At 44.3% G+C, this 16123-nt stretch overlaps 1 protein-coding gene across 1 annotated transcript in view; it reads right to left on the bottom strand.

Annotated features, from left to right (window-relative positions):
• Positions 1-4585: 4585 nt before the first annotated feature.
• ZBTB8B (zinc finger and BTB domain containing 8B) overlaps positions 4586-16123 on the bottom strand; it is a 40981-nt gene continuing 29443 nt past the window's right edge. Inside the window, exon 5 of the mRNA XM_075336163.1 lies at positions 4586-9839. Coding sequence (XP_075192278.1) covers positions 9546-9839 — 294 coding nt within the window. The 3' untranslated portion in view covers positions 4586-9545. The remainder of the gene's footprint in view (positions 9840-16123) is intronic.

Genomic DNA, 16123 nt, shown 5'->3' with positions numbered 1-16123 from the left:
GTGTTATGAAAGTTTGCACTCACTCTGTTACTGCAGACTTCGGAATTCACACAGCATGCACACTTTTAGGATTCTTTGGTGTCGGCAGTGAGAATGGGAGGTCACGAAACTGCATGTATGCAATTTACATACACATAGTCACGTGCCGGCTAGACATGTGTGGCCTTCCTCAGTACAAGTGAATTGAGCAAGGGCGGACACATCTAGTCAGAGTTTGTCAGGAAGTATGTAAATCGCATTCTTGTGCTCACATTACCATACACTCTTGCCGCCAATATGGGAGATTCAAAAAAGTGTGCACCGTGTGTGCTGCGAGAATTCAGAACTCTGAAGCCACCTAAAATGACTACAGATTCATGACAAAGTCCTCTAATTATGAAGCATGCACAATCCTAACAGCATGTAATATACTCACTTTCAGGATTCAGCTCTGTTTGCGGATTCCAGCATTCATCACATAGCTGCTCCACTCATATGTGATTTTCATACTTATGGTCACATGACATCTTTTCTCCTGCTTCTCAGTGAAGCAGGAGCTGTAGTTTACCACTGAAAATTGAGAGAATTAGGAAGGACAGCGGTGGTGGAGCGGGGTCGCAGGAGAGCTGGTGGAGTAGGGCAATGCTGTGGGCATCCCAGATTCTCGCTGCGGGCGCTGTGAGGCTGGGAACATCCAGACACTGTTGGCGGTACGGGCTTCAAAGAAATGGCGCCTGAAATCGGTGCGTGCGCAGATTGAGCTATCGGCTCAATGAGAAGAAGTGATCTCATCTGCACATGCACCTCCTACAGGCACCATTTTTCTTAAGTCCGCTGTTGGTAGATCAATGGGCCGGAGGCGGCGCGTGCCCAGATGAGATGAGCTGAGACCTCCATCTGCACCCGCAACGACTCTGGGCGCCATTATTTGAAGCCCACACCACCGATATTTTCAGGCTAGCCCCGGCCTCACCACCTGCAGCAAGCACCAGCACAGCGCCTGCAGCATTGCCCCTGCCTCCTGTGCCAATTCTCCACCATCTCCCGGTAAGCTACATTTGAATTATAAAACGCATCCCTCATTTTCCTCTCAAATTTTTATGAGGAAAAGTGCATCTTATAATCCGAAAAATACAGTGTATATACCATTGTCAAAATTACTCTTCTTGTGAACAGTTGAGAAAGTTGAAGATGAAATGACCTCTAAAAGGGCATAAAGTTAATGACACATTTCCTTTGTATTTTATGCAAAAAATATTTTCATCGTTTACATTTTAATATTAACAAAAAAGGAAAATGGGCTGATGCCCAAGTTTGAGCACTCTCTATGGTTAGTACCTAGTAGCACCCCCCTCTGCTAAGTATCCCAGCTTGTAAATGCTTTTTGTAGCCAGCCAAGAGTCTTCCAAGTGTTTGAGGGATTTTCAAACATTCTTCCAGATCTGTGGGATTCCTGAGTTGTCTTGCATGCACTGTTCTTTTTAGGTTTTGGATCAGATTTTCAAATCAGGGGATTGTGAGGACCATTTTAAAACTTTCAGCTTGCGCCTTTTGAGGTAGTCTATTGTGGATTTTGACGTGTGTTCAGGATAATTATCCATTTGTAGAAGCCACCCTCTTTTCATCTTAAGCTTTATATATATATATATATATATATATATATATATATATATATATATATATATATATATATATATATATTAGTATATACAGATTGTGTTAAGTTTGCAGCTCTCACAGAAATTTGACTTGGTCTTCCAGACCTTATTTTAGCCTCCACTATTCCTGTTAACTGCCATTTCTTATTTACATTTCGAACTGAGTAAAGGGCAACTTGAAATTGTTCTGCTATCTTCTTATATCCTTTCAGAGTGCTAGGCAGTTGCTTAGAAGAACCTGTGTCTGCTGTTTTTTGTTATAAGGTTAGAAGAGGTTGGGTTTTTATAAAGATGTGAAGTTTGCATCACCTGGCCTTTCCTAACGATGATCGTGAACAAGCAATAAACCTAAGAGGCTAATTAAGGTCTGAAACCTTGGTGAAAGTTATCTGAGCACATTAATCTCCATGGGTGTCCAAACTTTTGCATTGCCCCATTTTCCTTTTTAGTTAATTTTAATTGCCCACTGACAGACATGAACAGTCTATAATTTTAAGGGTAGGTTAATTTTAACAGTGAGAGATAGAATATCCAAAATAAAATAAAAATAAAAAAATCATTGTATAAATTATATAAATTTATTTGCATTTTGCAGAGAGAAATAAGTATTTTATCTCTCTGGCAAACAAGACTTAATACCTGGTGGCAAAACCCTTGTTGGCAAGCACAGCAGTCAGACTTTTTTTGTAGTTGATAATGAGGTTTGCGCACATGTCTGGACGAATTTTGATTCACTCCTCTACAAATCATCTAGATTTTGAGGCTGCCGCTTGGTAACTCAGAGCTTCAGCTCTCTCCATAAGTTTAATAATGGGATTAAGGTCTTGAGACTGGCTAGGTTACTCTATGACCTTAATGTGCTTCTTTTTGATCCACTCCTTTGTTGCCTTGGCTGCATGTTTTGGGTCATTATCGTGCTGGAAGACCCAGTCATGAACCATTTTTAATGTCCTGGTGGAAGGAAGGAGGTTGTCACTTAGGATTTTATGAATACATGGCTCCATCCATTGTCCCATTGATGGTGTTAAGTAGTCCTGTGCCCTTAGCAGAGAAACACCGCCAAAACATAATGTTTCCACCTCCATGCTTGACAGTGGGGATGGTGTTCTTTGTGTTATAGGCAGCATTTCTCTTCCTGTAAACATGCTGAGTTGAGTTAAGGCCAAAGAGCTCAATTTTTGTCTCAACTGACCACAGCACTTTATCAAAATCACTCTTCGAATCATCCTGGTGTTCATTGGCAAACTTCAGACTGGCCTGCACATTGCCTTCTTGAGCAGTGGGACTTTGAAGGCATAATGTGTTACCAATGGTTTTCTGGTGACAGTGATCCCAGCTGCCTTGAGATCATTAACTAGTTCCCCCCAGTGTAGTTTTAGGCTGATCTCTCCCCTTACTCATGATCCTGGACACCTTAACGAGGTGAGATTTTGCATGGTCATTGATGTTGATTGACACTCATTCTGTATTTCTTCCATTTTCTTACCATTGCACCAACAGTTGTCTTCTTCTCACCCAGCAGCTTACTTATGGTTTTGTAGCCCATTCCAGCCCTGTGCAGGTCTATGATCTTGTCCCTGACATCCTTAAAAAGCTCTTTGGTCTTTCCAATGTTGTAGAGGTTAGAGCCTGACTGATTAATTGAGTCTGTGGATAGGCGTCTTTTATACAGGTGACAATTTAAGACAGCAGTCCTTTATGCAGGTAACAACTTGATTAGGAGCAGCTAAGTGGTCTGTAGGAGCCAGAACTCTGAATGGTTGGTAGGGGATCAAATACTTATTTCTCTCTCGAAAATGTATATACAGTGGAACCTCGCTTAACGAGTAACCCAGTTAACGAGAATTTCGCTTAACAAGCAAAGCTTTCTGTAAATTTGTAACTCGGTTTACGAGAAAGCTTTGCTGTACGAGCAAAATACTCACCGCACACACTTCCAGTTCCGTACATCCACCGTGCTCTAACCCGCTCTTGCAGTCCACACAAACACACACAGATCCACGCACAAAACACACACAAACATGCATGCACGCACAGTATTATGCTCACCTTACCTTACGTTCCATCACCGGCCTCATGGTTCTTGTAGTTTGCCAGTGCATCGCGACGAGGGAGGAATCCTCGCGGCGACCTACAAGACCCAGGAGGCTGGCGATGGAACGGAAGGTAAGGTGAGCATATTATGTGTACCTTCCGTTCCATCGCCGGCCTCCTGGGTCCTGTAGTTCACCGCTCCAGGCTGTGTATCGGTAACCATCGGCGACAAGGCAGGAACTTCCGCTGTCAGACGCTACTGAAAGGCAGCGCGCTGACCAATCAGAGGCAAGCGGCTCTGCCTTTGACGTCAGCGCTCTGGGTGCGCAAGTTCCTCCCTCGTCGTCATGGTTACCCGATACACAGCCCGTGCTAGCGAACAGCAAGTCCCAGCAGGCCGGCGATGGAACGGAAGGTAAGGTGAGCATATAATATGTGCGTGTGTGTTTGTGTGGGTGGAATGGCAGAATATGGGACCAGGATGGGATATTTAACAAGTTGTGGAACTAATTGTCTGCATTGCAATGATTTCCTATGGGAAATCTTGCTTTGCTGAACAAGTAACTTGGTTAACAAGCACACTCCCAGAACGGATTGTTCTCGTTAACCAAGGTTCCACTGTAAATTTATATAAATTTATACAATGTGATTTTTTGGAATTTATTTTGGATATTCTCTCACTGTTAAAATTAACCTACCCTTAAAATTATATAGACTGTTCATGGACAAACTTATAAAATTATCAAGAAATCAAATATTTCCTTCACTGTATATTATATATCTTACATATACCCAAGAAAAGCTGTTACGGTAACTAAATACTGGTTGTGGACTAGGGAAGCAGGAGTCACAGGCTCTCTCGGAGCAGAATTCAACCCGTTCGTTTTTTGTTTGTTTACACACACACACATATATATATATATATATATATATATATATATATATATATATATTATAAATACAGTAAAAAAGAAATAATGGAAAACATATTGCTATATGGAAAACTACGTATTCTGTGCTCAGCATCTCCTACATGATATTATGCTCAGGTAAGGTAGCAAAAGGGGCCTGTAAGAATTAAGGCCATTAAGTCTAAATAGTGGTATTTTCACTACTAAGACCCCACTGACTACATGCCATAAAAATTCTATGAGTAAGGAAAAAAGCCAGTTTATACCTCTGCATATGCCATAAAAGTTAGCTTTATGGCCATTAAGAAAAAAAAAATGTGGACCACCCCTTAAGGGGGGGGGAGGGGTTACATTTTGGAAGAATAAAAAGTTTATTGCTCACCAGTCTTTGTCAAAGGTTGTGTAGTAGTGACATACTGACCTGATTCACTTGACCACTGCAGTCCATCACTGGGTGGTCAGCAGTAATGGTAGTAAAGACCTCGATCTGCACATGATCAGCATATCATCCCTACATGGCCTCATTCAAACATCCATTTTGTATCAGTTTTACTAATGGAACACGTACCCTTTACAATCTATGGTGTTATTTACATCTCCATTCTTTTTTATAAACACAAGAGTCAATGCAAACTTGGGGAGATGTACTGTATTTGTTCTTTACAGTATTTCAGATAAAAAAGGCCAATACAAGTGTATAGGTCCGTGAAAAACACATACAGAACACAGAAGGCATCGTCGATGTGCTACCCATATTAAACATTGCATAGGATAGAAGAAGCTTTGTAATTTCTTTATCCAGCCATAAAAAAAACAAAAACTGATGACACACTGATGGCCAAAACAGACACAGTGATCCAAAACACCTATACCAACATTTTAACATACATGTTTTAAATAGATATGTAAATGAGGCCTAAGACAGTTGACAAAGACAAGCAGAGCCACTAAAGTCTTGGTGCTAAAATGGTGGAGGATTTACCAGGAAAGTAGAATTTGTTCTTTTATCAACTTTCCTGCTTTGGACAATCCTTTTAAAAAGTTGCTCTGTACATAAAAGAAAGAAAAAAAAATACACCAAAAGAAAAATAAAACAGAAGTCCAGCAATTCCTCCCTTAATATCCTCCTCTCATTTGATCCTTATACTCCAAACATTGCATTTAAAACAGTAAGATTTATAAAAATAATCTCAGTATCTCTTATCTGATTGTAAGACAACTGGCTGCAGCAATAAGGCCCCGTTACACATAGCGATGTCGTTAGCAAGATCGCTGAAAAGTCACATGTTTTGTGACGCAACAGCGACCTCGTTATGTGTGATACATAGCAGCGATCGCCCCCCCCCCGCTGCAATATCGCTGATCGTACCTGACTTCATTTTTTCCTGAATCGTCCTGGTTCATTTTTTGATAGTTGGTGTCCCAATGGGCAGCATGCATCACTGTGTTTGACGCCATAACAACGACGAGCGACCTCGTTGGCACGCATGGGTGGAAACACTACGCCTCTATGGAGGTCTGAGTCGTCAGAATAGCTGCTGTCACAGGGTCCCAACGACCGCCGAGGTCGTTATACAGATCGCAGTTTTTTTGCTGCGTCGTTAATTAGATCTGCCTGTTTGCCAGCTCACTAGCGAAGCACCAGCGATCCTGATCAGGTCATATCGTTGTCAGGATCGTTGGAATGTCGCTACATGTAACGAGACCCATAGTCTGCAGCAATGCTGTCTGAAATAGGACGTAAACATTGTTAAGCCCCCTCAGCCGATTAGTAGGGTAAAGAGAAGATGTAAGCAAAAATTAACTTTGTTCTCTGTCGCAGTGACATCTAGAATAAACTGCAGACTTACAAACAGTGGAAAAAGTTCATCTTCAGTTTACTTACACCATTGATTTATAGGTTTAGTGTCCTTTTAAGCCTTAAATACATAAACAACACTTAAAAGGAGTTTTATCCAGAAACAAAGTTCATTTTAAAAGTTCATTCTAATCAACAGATCTTAGAATAATAATTATTCAATAATTGGATGGGTTTTAAAATTTTTTTCTTGTGCGGAGATAATTCTATGTGTCCCTGCTACGCACTGTGCAATGGATGTGTGACTGTACAGGGACATGGTCTTATACCAATTCTCCTGTTCAGGGAAGGACACAAAAAAGTATAAAGACATTACAGAAGAGGCTCGTAGCTGATTCTTTTTGTAAGGTAAAACATTTCCCAGCTTGTTTTTTAAAAAAGTTTTACCTTAAAGAAAGAATTATTTGCAATCCCGTGCTGTAATGTCTATTTTTTTTTTTTTAACTTCTTCCCCTGCCTAGGAGCTGTGGTATGATCAGACCATGTCCCTGTATGGTCAGACACAGCCATTACACAGTACACAGCAGGGACACATATATAGGATTATCTCGGCACAGGAACTTTTTTTTTTTTTTTCAAACACCTCCAAATGTGGAAATTATTATGCCACCTATTGATTAAAATTAACTTTCTTTGAGGGACAACCCCTTTAACATGTTTCTTTTCTGTTACAAAAACTGGCAGTGTGTAGTGAATGGAACTGTTCTCAAATTTATACAGAGAATGAAAAGCTTCACAGCTTCTATTATCTATGTGCAAACTTTTACATTGAAGTGGTTCTCCAGTCTGAAATAGAGAGTTTGCAGTCACTCTAGTTGGTGATGCTCACAGTAAAGATTCCCCTTTTTGCACCAACCATGTGAGCAATCAAATAACTGCATGTATGCAATTTGTATTCTGGTGTTAACTCACCGAATTATCTTCTCCAGCTTCTCCCCATTTTCTTCTATTCAAAAAAGCTGAATGAAACTAGTTGGCATGTGAACAAAAATATGCAAATCACATACATGCAATCATGTGACCACCCAATCGCTTAGGGAATACCAAGCAATCGTGAGAGTGTGTGCATCGCCCACTGTCAAGATTAGAGATGAGCAAACCTAAGGTTCGGTTTTTGAATCGAACAGCACATTTTAAAAATCAGGGTTCGGGTGCTTTACGTGCGAACAAAATGCGTGCAAGCAATGCTGTGCTCAGATAACACTCGGTGCTCAGCCCTGTGCATGCTGCTTGCAGTGTTTAAACGGCGCTCACAGGGGTAACAACAGTGTGATCAGACGTAGTGTGCACAAAAAAAAAAAAAAGTTTGAAGAAGAAGTACACCCATCCTCCCCCGGAAGTATTCTGCTTATGGCTGGCTGCATGTGGGCAGAGACTCACACTTCCTATCAGTGACTGGATCTGGGGTTCGTGTCATGCTCGAGCCTGTGGAGCGAAGCTTGTTTGCTGCCGGTGAACTGACCCTCGACGGAACTGCTCATCACTAGTCAAGATCTGGCAGGCTGCAGTCACACAGTGACAAGAGTTTTATTTCACCTTTGAAAATCCCTTTAACAAAGTAATGCTTTTGTGAGAACTACGAATACTCTTTAGTGCCTGTGTCTCTAGCCTACATAAAAGTGACAGGTTATACTTATTAAAATGCTTACTCTTCAAATTAGTATTAAATGGTTACTTTAGGAAACTTGGCAACAGAGTTTAATCTGGAATGTTAGTCCTCTTAAATTAATCTTACCTATTTCAACACCAGTAGAGATGAGCAAACCTGAGGTTCCGTGTTTATATAGAACACAGACTTTACACAAAAAAAAAAAAAAAGTCTGGGTTCGGAAATCAAGTGCTTCTCATATGCTGACCACGCACGAACATCACTGTGCTCGGGTGAGCTTGGTGCTCAGCCTAGTGTGAGACGCTTAGGGTGTTTAACAGCAGAGTTATTGGATGTAGTTTGCACCCCCCCCCAAAACAAAATAAAAAAATAAAAAATAATATGCAAACCCCCCTGTAAGTGATCTCTTTATGGCTGGCTGCATGTGCGCAGAGACCCGAACTGCCCAATTAGTGACCCCCATTGGGGTTCAGGTCAAGTCCAGGTCCCAAACCGAATTTTATCTAAAGCCAGCTGAAGCAGCCGAACCGAACTTCCACGGGTCCACTCATCTCTAAACACTAGCATTTCAGTAATGGGAGAAACAGATCTCTCCATTGGAAGGCCAACACTTATTATTGGGTACACATAATGAATGGCATAATGCCCTACATTATCTGCTGAAGATACACACTGTATTCTCAATATAAGGAGCACGACATTTTTCAGAGTATAACACAGCAGTGCACACTTTGCATAGGCACTGAACCAGCAGGTGTTTTCACTAGAATTTGCAATTATATATCATTTATCTTTTATACAGTTTTTCTTAAAATATGGCGTGGGCTGCACTTAAACGTCAGTGGAGCAATTTACGGCCAGAGAAGGTCCTCTGATGTGAAATTGCTAGCAAATATTTTACAATCTATCTGCAGTCATAGGTTCCCTTTAAAAGTGACACAAAATTCGTGAATGCCCACTAAAGTGATGGTTCATGTATACAAATATCATTATATGGCGGCAAAGATTGTAAGAACATTTTGAAGGACAAACCTGTAACTATCTATGCAAGATATCCAGCCCAGGCTGGGTGAATGTGTATAAAAATGTCTGAAGATGCTAATACTTTACCTTTTCATTGATAAAATTAATAAGAGTCATTGACTGCCAATTTGTGTTGAATCTAAAGTGATAATAGAATAAAGGATGGGGTCGGTCTTATCCAAGTTCCCCAGATTTCAGGCAGAAGAAGAGCATCCCAGGAGATGAAGATCAAAACTAAACTGGTCATTTGACATTGGATAAGAAAGGAGTTTAGTGCACAGCACTAAAATAATCAAGAGTAAAATAGAAAATGTTCTGCTGCTACTGAACTAGTAGCACTGTGTATAACCAAGAAGGCTTGGAACCAACTCACCACCAACAGTGGTAGAAAAAGGACGGCAGGAGCTTTCTAGTAGGATGCTACCTAGATGGCCTGTGTAAAGAGGCGACAGCACGATCTTCTTAGGTGTGCATCACATTAGTACTTCCCTGTGTATCTGTTCTTTATCTTCAACATCCTCTTCTGCCGCTTCATTCTCATCACCAGACTCGATATAAATAGGCCAATCTCCATCTCCATCTCCATCATCCTTGTCCATGCTTTCTGAGGCAGCTTCTGCATTGCCTGGATGCTGGGAGTCATCGTTTGTAGTTGTGACACATGTGCAACTGTCGCACAAACCAAAGCGCCTCAAACCAGGAGACAAACTGCTGGTAAAAGTACGACGGCAACCTTTACAGATGATGGGACGGTTGGAGCGATGGACCTGGATAAGCAAAAGGTAATGGAGACATTTTCATGTTCATCCAATGCAGCAAATAAAAGTTCATAATTCTCTTACATAACATTTTTGGACTCGTATAGTTCCCACTTGCTATGACAAGACAATAAATCCCTTAAAATACTAATTCTTTTTGGCCTCCTATTCACCCTCCAGCAGGCAGTGGCATTCTGCTGTCAGCAGAGACACAAAGTATCTACAACTTTTAATATATTAATCACAATGTATGGAGTAGCAAGTTTAAAACTCAGGTGATAATAATGGTTCTCTTTCTATAACCCCTCTTACGTTCCCTAAACATAAATAACAAATATTTAGGGTCCAATTCATTAAGACTGGCATTGTGCACAGCAGTCTTACTGAAGGGCTCACTGGAGTATGAGGCACCGAATTCATTAAGTGGCTTGCCACTTAAAGAATTCAACGCATCAGGTCAGTCATGTGCCCCTCCGCGCATCTTGCCAGAAAAGCTACTCCAATTACAGACTGGGATGGCATTTCTGGAGTGAAAAACGCCGGCACTTTTCTGAATTTGACGGCCGACATAGCCAATCCTGATCCCTCCCAGCTCTGCCCATTTTGTTAGAGCAACGGAGATGAAAATTTTTGCCAAATCCTGCGTCTTCTAAAAGCATTTTACAGAACTATCTGTAAAAGCTTTAACCCCTTCACGACCTTGGACGGATCTATCCGTCCAAGATAGTGTCCCGTTAAGCCCCGCCCCCTGCCGCGGGCAGGCGGCAGCGGTCGGCACACATATCAGCGGTTTTCAACAGCTGACATGTGTGCCTGCTAGCCGCGGGTGGAATCGCTTCCACCCGCGGCCATTAACCCCTTAAATCTTGCTGCCAAAGTCTGGCAGCAAGATCTAAATGTGCGCGGCCATGTTTTTTACTTACCGCTGCCCCCACCGGAAGTCACGTGTGTTATCACGTGACTATCGGTGGTTGCCATCGTAGCACAGGGTCATGTGATGACGCCTGCAGCTATGATCTTTCACTTTCATTTTCCCTCGGCCGAGAGCAGAGGGAAAAACAAAGTGACTGAATCTGCTGTTTACAGCTGTATAGCTGTGATCAGCAGATAGATAATAGCGATCGGATTGCTGATCGCTATAGCCCCCTAGGGGGACTAGTAAAATAAAAAAAAAAAAGTAAAAAAAAAAGTTTTAAAAAATAAAAACCTAAACGTTCAAATCACCCCCCTTTCCCCCCATTGAAAATTAAAGGGTTAAAAAATAAATAAATATACACATATTTGGTATCGCCGCGTTCAGAAATGCCCGATCTATCAAAATATAAAATCAATTAATCTGATTGGTAAACGGCGTAGTGGCAAAAAAATTCCAAACGCCAGAATTACGTTTTTTGGTCGCCGCAAGTTTTACGCAAAATGCAATAACAGGCGATCAAAACGTAGCATCTGCGCAAAAATGGTACCATTATAAACGTCAGCTCGAGACGCAAAAAATAAGCCATCACTGAGCCATAGATCCCAAAAAATAAGAACGCTATGTGTTTCGGAAAATGGCGCAAAACGTGCAACACTTTTATTGGACAAACTTGTGAATTTTTTTTAACCCCTAAGATACAAGTAAACCTATACATGTTTGGTGTCTACAAACTCGCACCGACCTGAGGCATCACATAGATACATCAGTTTTATCATATAGTGAACACGGTGAATAAAACATCCCAAAAACTATTGTGCGATCACACTTTTTTTGCAGTTTTTCCACACTTGGAATTTTTTTGCTGTTTTCCAGTACAATATATGGTAAAACCTATGGTTTCATTTAAAAGTACAACTCGTCCCGCAAAAAACAAGCCCTCATATGGCAAGATTGACGGAATAATAAAAATGTAACTGCTCTCGAAAGAAAAGGAGCAAAAAACAAAAACGCAAAAACGGAAAGTGCCTGGGGGCTGAAGGGGTTAATAAATGGGCTGCTTAATAATTTACATTGAAAGTACACACATTACTACAGAATAGCTGAATAAAAAAGTTGCTTTGGCTTTAAGTGGGGAGTCGTCATGCTAAAAAAACCATCAGTTTCATGAGTTTGAGGCAGAAAACTATTGTAAAGTATTGCAAATGATGCAAAAATATTGCTCAACGTATAGTTGCGCAAAAACATTGAGACTTTTTTACAGGTCTGTGGAGTCGGTAAACCCAACTTTCGACTCCGACTCCTACATATATTGCTTATAGTTAGGTGAAAAATTTATTGTAATACATGAACATGTGTATGTGAACATCAGACATTTAATAATAATATTTATGATACAATAATCAAGATATTTGGATACAACATAAAATATATTTATTGGAATACAACTTTAGAACAAACTGTAATAAATTGTAAATATGTAATACACTATGTAATATACTGTAGATTACATATATATGTGTGTAAAATATATATTTTGCATATTGCATTACATATTTACAATTTTTGTTTATCGCTTCATTGGGGGACACAGGAAACCATGGGTGTATGCTGCTGGGACTAGGAGGTGACACTATGCAAATAAGAAAGTTAACTCCTCCCACGTAGTATACACCCACTGACCGGAGCTGAGGAGATCAGTTTTTGCTTAGTGTCCGAGGAGGTTGGACACGCAGGGGCTGCTCTCAGCCCCTCAGGTTTGTATTGTTGTGTTTTATTAATCTTTTTCCTTTGTTTTTCAGACACAGCTCTTCGGGCGACAGGGTGTAATCGCTCACCCTGCTCTCCCACATAGAGACCGGTCGCACAGAAGTGGGGTCCGTCCGCCACTTCCGTTGTCCTCCGTGTCTGTCTGGCAGGACCCTACCCCCCTAACACTTTCAAGCGGTTTGGGGGGCATCCGCACAGAGGGACAGGCGGATGGTCCTTGCCCCCCTCCCCAAAAACTCTCTCGCTCCCGAGTCTGATTGTGGGGTAGGAGGACGAAGACTGTACCTAGGATGGAGAGGTACCCTTCCGGTCTCCCCTATCCCTGGGACGACCGTCGAGATGTCTTCACTCGCCTCCCAGGATGCATCCAGGATCACCTCAAGACAAGCCGGGACCTCAGGGTAAGTACTCTGCACCCCCCCGTCCCGGGTTATGGGGGGGGGAGGGATCCCGTCTACATAATCTCCTGCCCCTTCACCATTTGGGTCAGGGGGTCCCAAATCTCCCTTAGAGCCCCACCCAGCTGCGCTCTCCCGATCGGCCCCCCTGCCGTGGCGTCCCCCCCCCCCCCAGCGGCCTCCCCTTAAACTTTAGTCCCCGGCTCCATTGCGGCCCGGCGTTCCCCCCCCCCCATCCCCCGGCGGCCTGCCTTTAAACTTTAGCCCCCGGCTCCATTGCGGCCCGTGGCTCCATTGCGACCCTGCGTCCCCCCTCCGGCGGCCTACCTTCAAAATTTAGCCCCCGGCTTTGCGGCCCCCTCAGTATCTGCGCGCCCTCCAGGCCACGCCCCCAGCCGGTCTTCTGTCCGCGCGCGGGGTTTTTCAAATCTCCCGCCTCTTGTCCACTTGCGCGGCCTCAGTCCTCCTCCCGGCGTCTGACGTCACTTCCGGGCGCCAATCCCCAGCGCGCATCAGCCCTGCGCCTTCACCGGCCCTTCCCTCCGGGTAAGCGGCGCTGCCGCCGCTGCGAACTCCGACCTCCTCCGCCCGGGTAGGTCGACCCTGCAGCCACCGGTGCCGCCGCCACGCCCGTGTTCCGCCCGGGTGGGCGCTGCTTGCGCCGCCGCCAAGCCCGCTCCACCGACCGGGTAAGTGTTCCTGGCACCGCCGCGACTCTCCCTTCCCAGGCCGTCTGCGCCACCACAGCCGCAGGTTTGCAACGCTACGCTCACCCGCAGGCAGTGCTGGACCCAGCGCTCCCCTCTGACAGTGATTATAGGCCCCTTCTCATCTTGCAGCATTCAGTGCGCCACATCTGAGTCCTCCAACAGGCACCAAGCTCCCCCTCAGGGCTCATTCTCCAGAGTACTGTTCTCCCTGAACATGCAGTCCTGTTGGTGAGAGGACAGGCCCATTCACTAGAATTCCGCTTTGTGAAGCAGCCGTATGTCGCACAATTTTATTGTCTTCTGTCTTGTGTTGTACTCACATCCTTCCTAGCCCAGATGTGCTCCTGATTTCTGGGTGTTCATTGTCAGTTTGCCATTCTGTCTAGATATTACCGCCGGTAGCACTAATTACTAATCCTAGGTGTCCAGCGGTATTATGCGCCTGTGGCACAAATTACGAACGTCACTACAGCATTCTAAATCTTCCCCAGAGTACTATGCTTACACCTGGTTATCCGTCAGGTTACGGATAGATTATAGCACTCTACCCAGCAATCAGAAGTTCACATCTCGCTACACACGTTGTTACCCGGCGCTCCATGACTTGGCCTTTCCGTGATCGTTCCAGTGTCTCCGTGAACAGGTCAGTTTTTTTTTCCAGTGTGTTCCATGCCTACGCCCTGTGTATTCATGTAACTGTCCTCTGTCCCACGTGTCAGTGTCTCTGCGTGCCACCTGACGGTTACAGTGCGCAGTTGCCTTTTTCTCTACACTAGTCTCTACCTGTGCACAAGTGACACCAGTGTGCCTGTGTTTCTCTATGTACTAGTTTTCATCGGTGTGCTAGTCTCCTACTTGTCCACTATCCAGTGGGCCAGCGTTTCTCTAGACACTGACCTGCTCCTATGGGCCAACGTTTCCCTGTACCTGTTCACTTCTCAGTGTGCCACTGTCTGTGTCAAGCCTGATGTTCCATTACCCAGGTGCTTTGGGGATCCTGCCCGCTGTTCCGTGGGCCAGCGTTTCCACATACATTTGTTGGCTTTGGTGTATCAGGGTTTTCACAAGCCTTTACACTACTCAGTGTAACAGGGTTTCCATACGCACCTGTCTACACCACTGTAACAGCGTTGTGTGAACCTTCCCACTGTTTAGGGTGTCAGGTCTCTATGTGCACCTGTAAGTTTCAGTGTGCTAAAGGTTTTTTTTCTATCAACCCGTCCGCCATTCTGATTGAGGGTTCCATTGACCTGTCCACTTGCCTGTGTACCTGTGTCTCTATATGTCGGCCCATCTACCAAGGTGCCAGTATCCACTATCCAGTGTTTTCTCTATCCACCTACCCACCATCCGGTGTGCTAGTATTTCTGAAACGTACCCTCTATATATTGTGTGCAGCATTTCTATATCCCCCTGTCTACTACAGCGTGAGAGTGATTTGGGGAGCCTGCCCACTTACCTATGGGCCAGCACTTACCAGCACCAGAAGCCGGATACAGCAGCAGGCTTGAGTGCCTTGTTCAGCCTTCCGCTCATCTTTGACCTAGGCGAGAGCTCCATCCAGCACTGCCCCATGAGGCGGCCCGCCAGCAGCTGTCACATTCAGTGATCACTGATCCTGCCCACTATCCAAGGGACTAGCTTTTCTCCTGATCAGAAGCTGGTTACCGTAACAGGTATGTGTTGCCCTGCTCACTACCCAGCGAGTCAAGCGTAATACCTCACCTGGCGGGTCAGGTATCTCCTTCATCTCTGACTGAAGCGAGGACTGTGGTCTCAGGTACGGCAGCAACTGTCATTTTCAGTGCCAGTATTCAAGATCAATGATCCTGTTCGCTATCCAAGGGGCTAGCGTTCTCCAGACCAGATGCTGGATACCGTAACAGGTAGGTGTTGCCCGCTTACGACCCAGCGAGTCAAACGTACTACCTCACCTGGCGGGTCAGGTATCTCCTTCTTCTTCGACTGAGGCCTGTGGTCTCCATTGACCCCTAACGTGGTACGGCAGCAACTGTCATCAGGTTGCTTCCCAGTGACACAGGGGGTTTTCTCCTGCTTCAGCGTACTCATTCAGGTAACCTGAAGGTAAGCCAGGACTCCCTGGCCAGTTCACTTCTCAGCGATCTGCAGCCATCTCCTACCTCACACCATACATGTAACGTGATCTTGAGGTAAGGCAACACGTGACCTTCTGACTGGAGGGTCGTGTGATTCACTCCCTGCAGCAGCCACGGACCCCATGACGCAGCACAGCAGCAGCAGCTCTCATTTGGTCCCTTCCCAGTGGCCCGGGACCTTACCCGACCTCGCACCATTCATCTAAGGTAGCCACAAGGTAGGGTTTTTCTCTCTTGACCGTACGTTGGCTGCATCGCTTCTTGAAATAGCTGTCATTTTGGTTTTCAAATGAGGTAGGCAAGGTGCAGCTCTGTCCGCTAACCAGTAGGTTGTCCGTTTTGCTTCCTGCCACCGTCCCCGGGTGGTTCGTGGTAATTCTGGTAT

The sequence above is a fragment of the Anomaloglossus baeobatrachus genome, chromosome 2, assembly GCF_048569485.1.
Source record: "Anomaloglossus baeobatrachus isolate aAnoBae1 chromosome 2, aAnoBae1.hap1, whole genome shotgun sequence".
NCBI classification, from domain to species: Eukaryota; Metazoa; Chordata; class Amphibia; order Anura; family Aromobatidae; genus Anomaloglossus; species Anomaloglossus baeobatrachus.
Note: the sequence above shows the minus strand (reverse complement) of the source record. Positions and strands in the feature narration are given on the sequence as shown.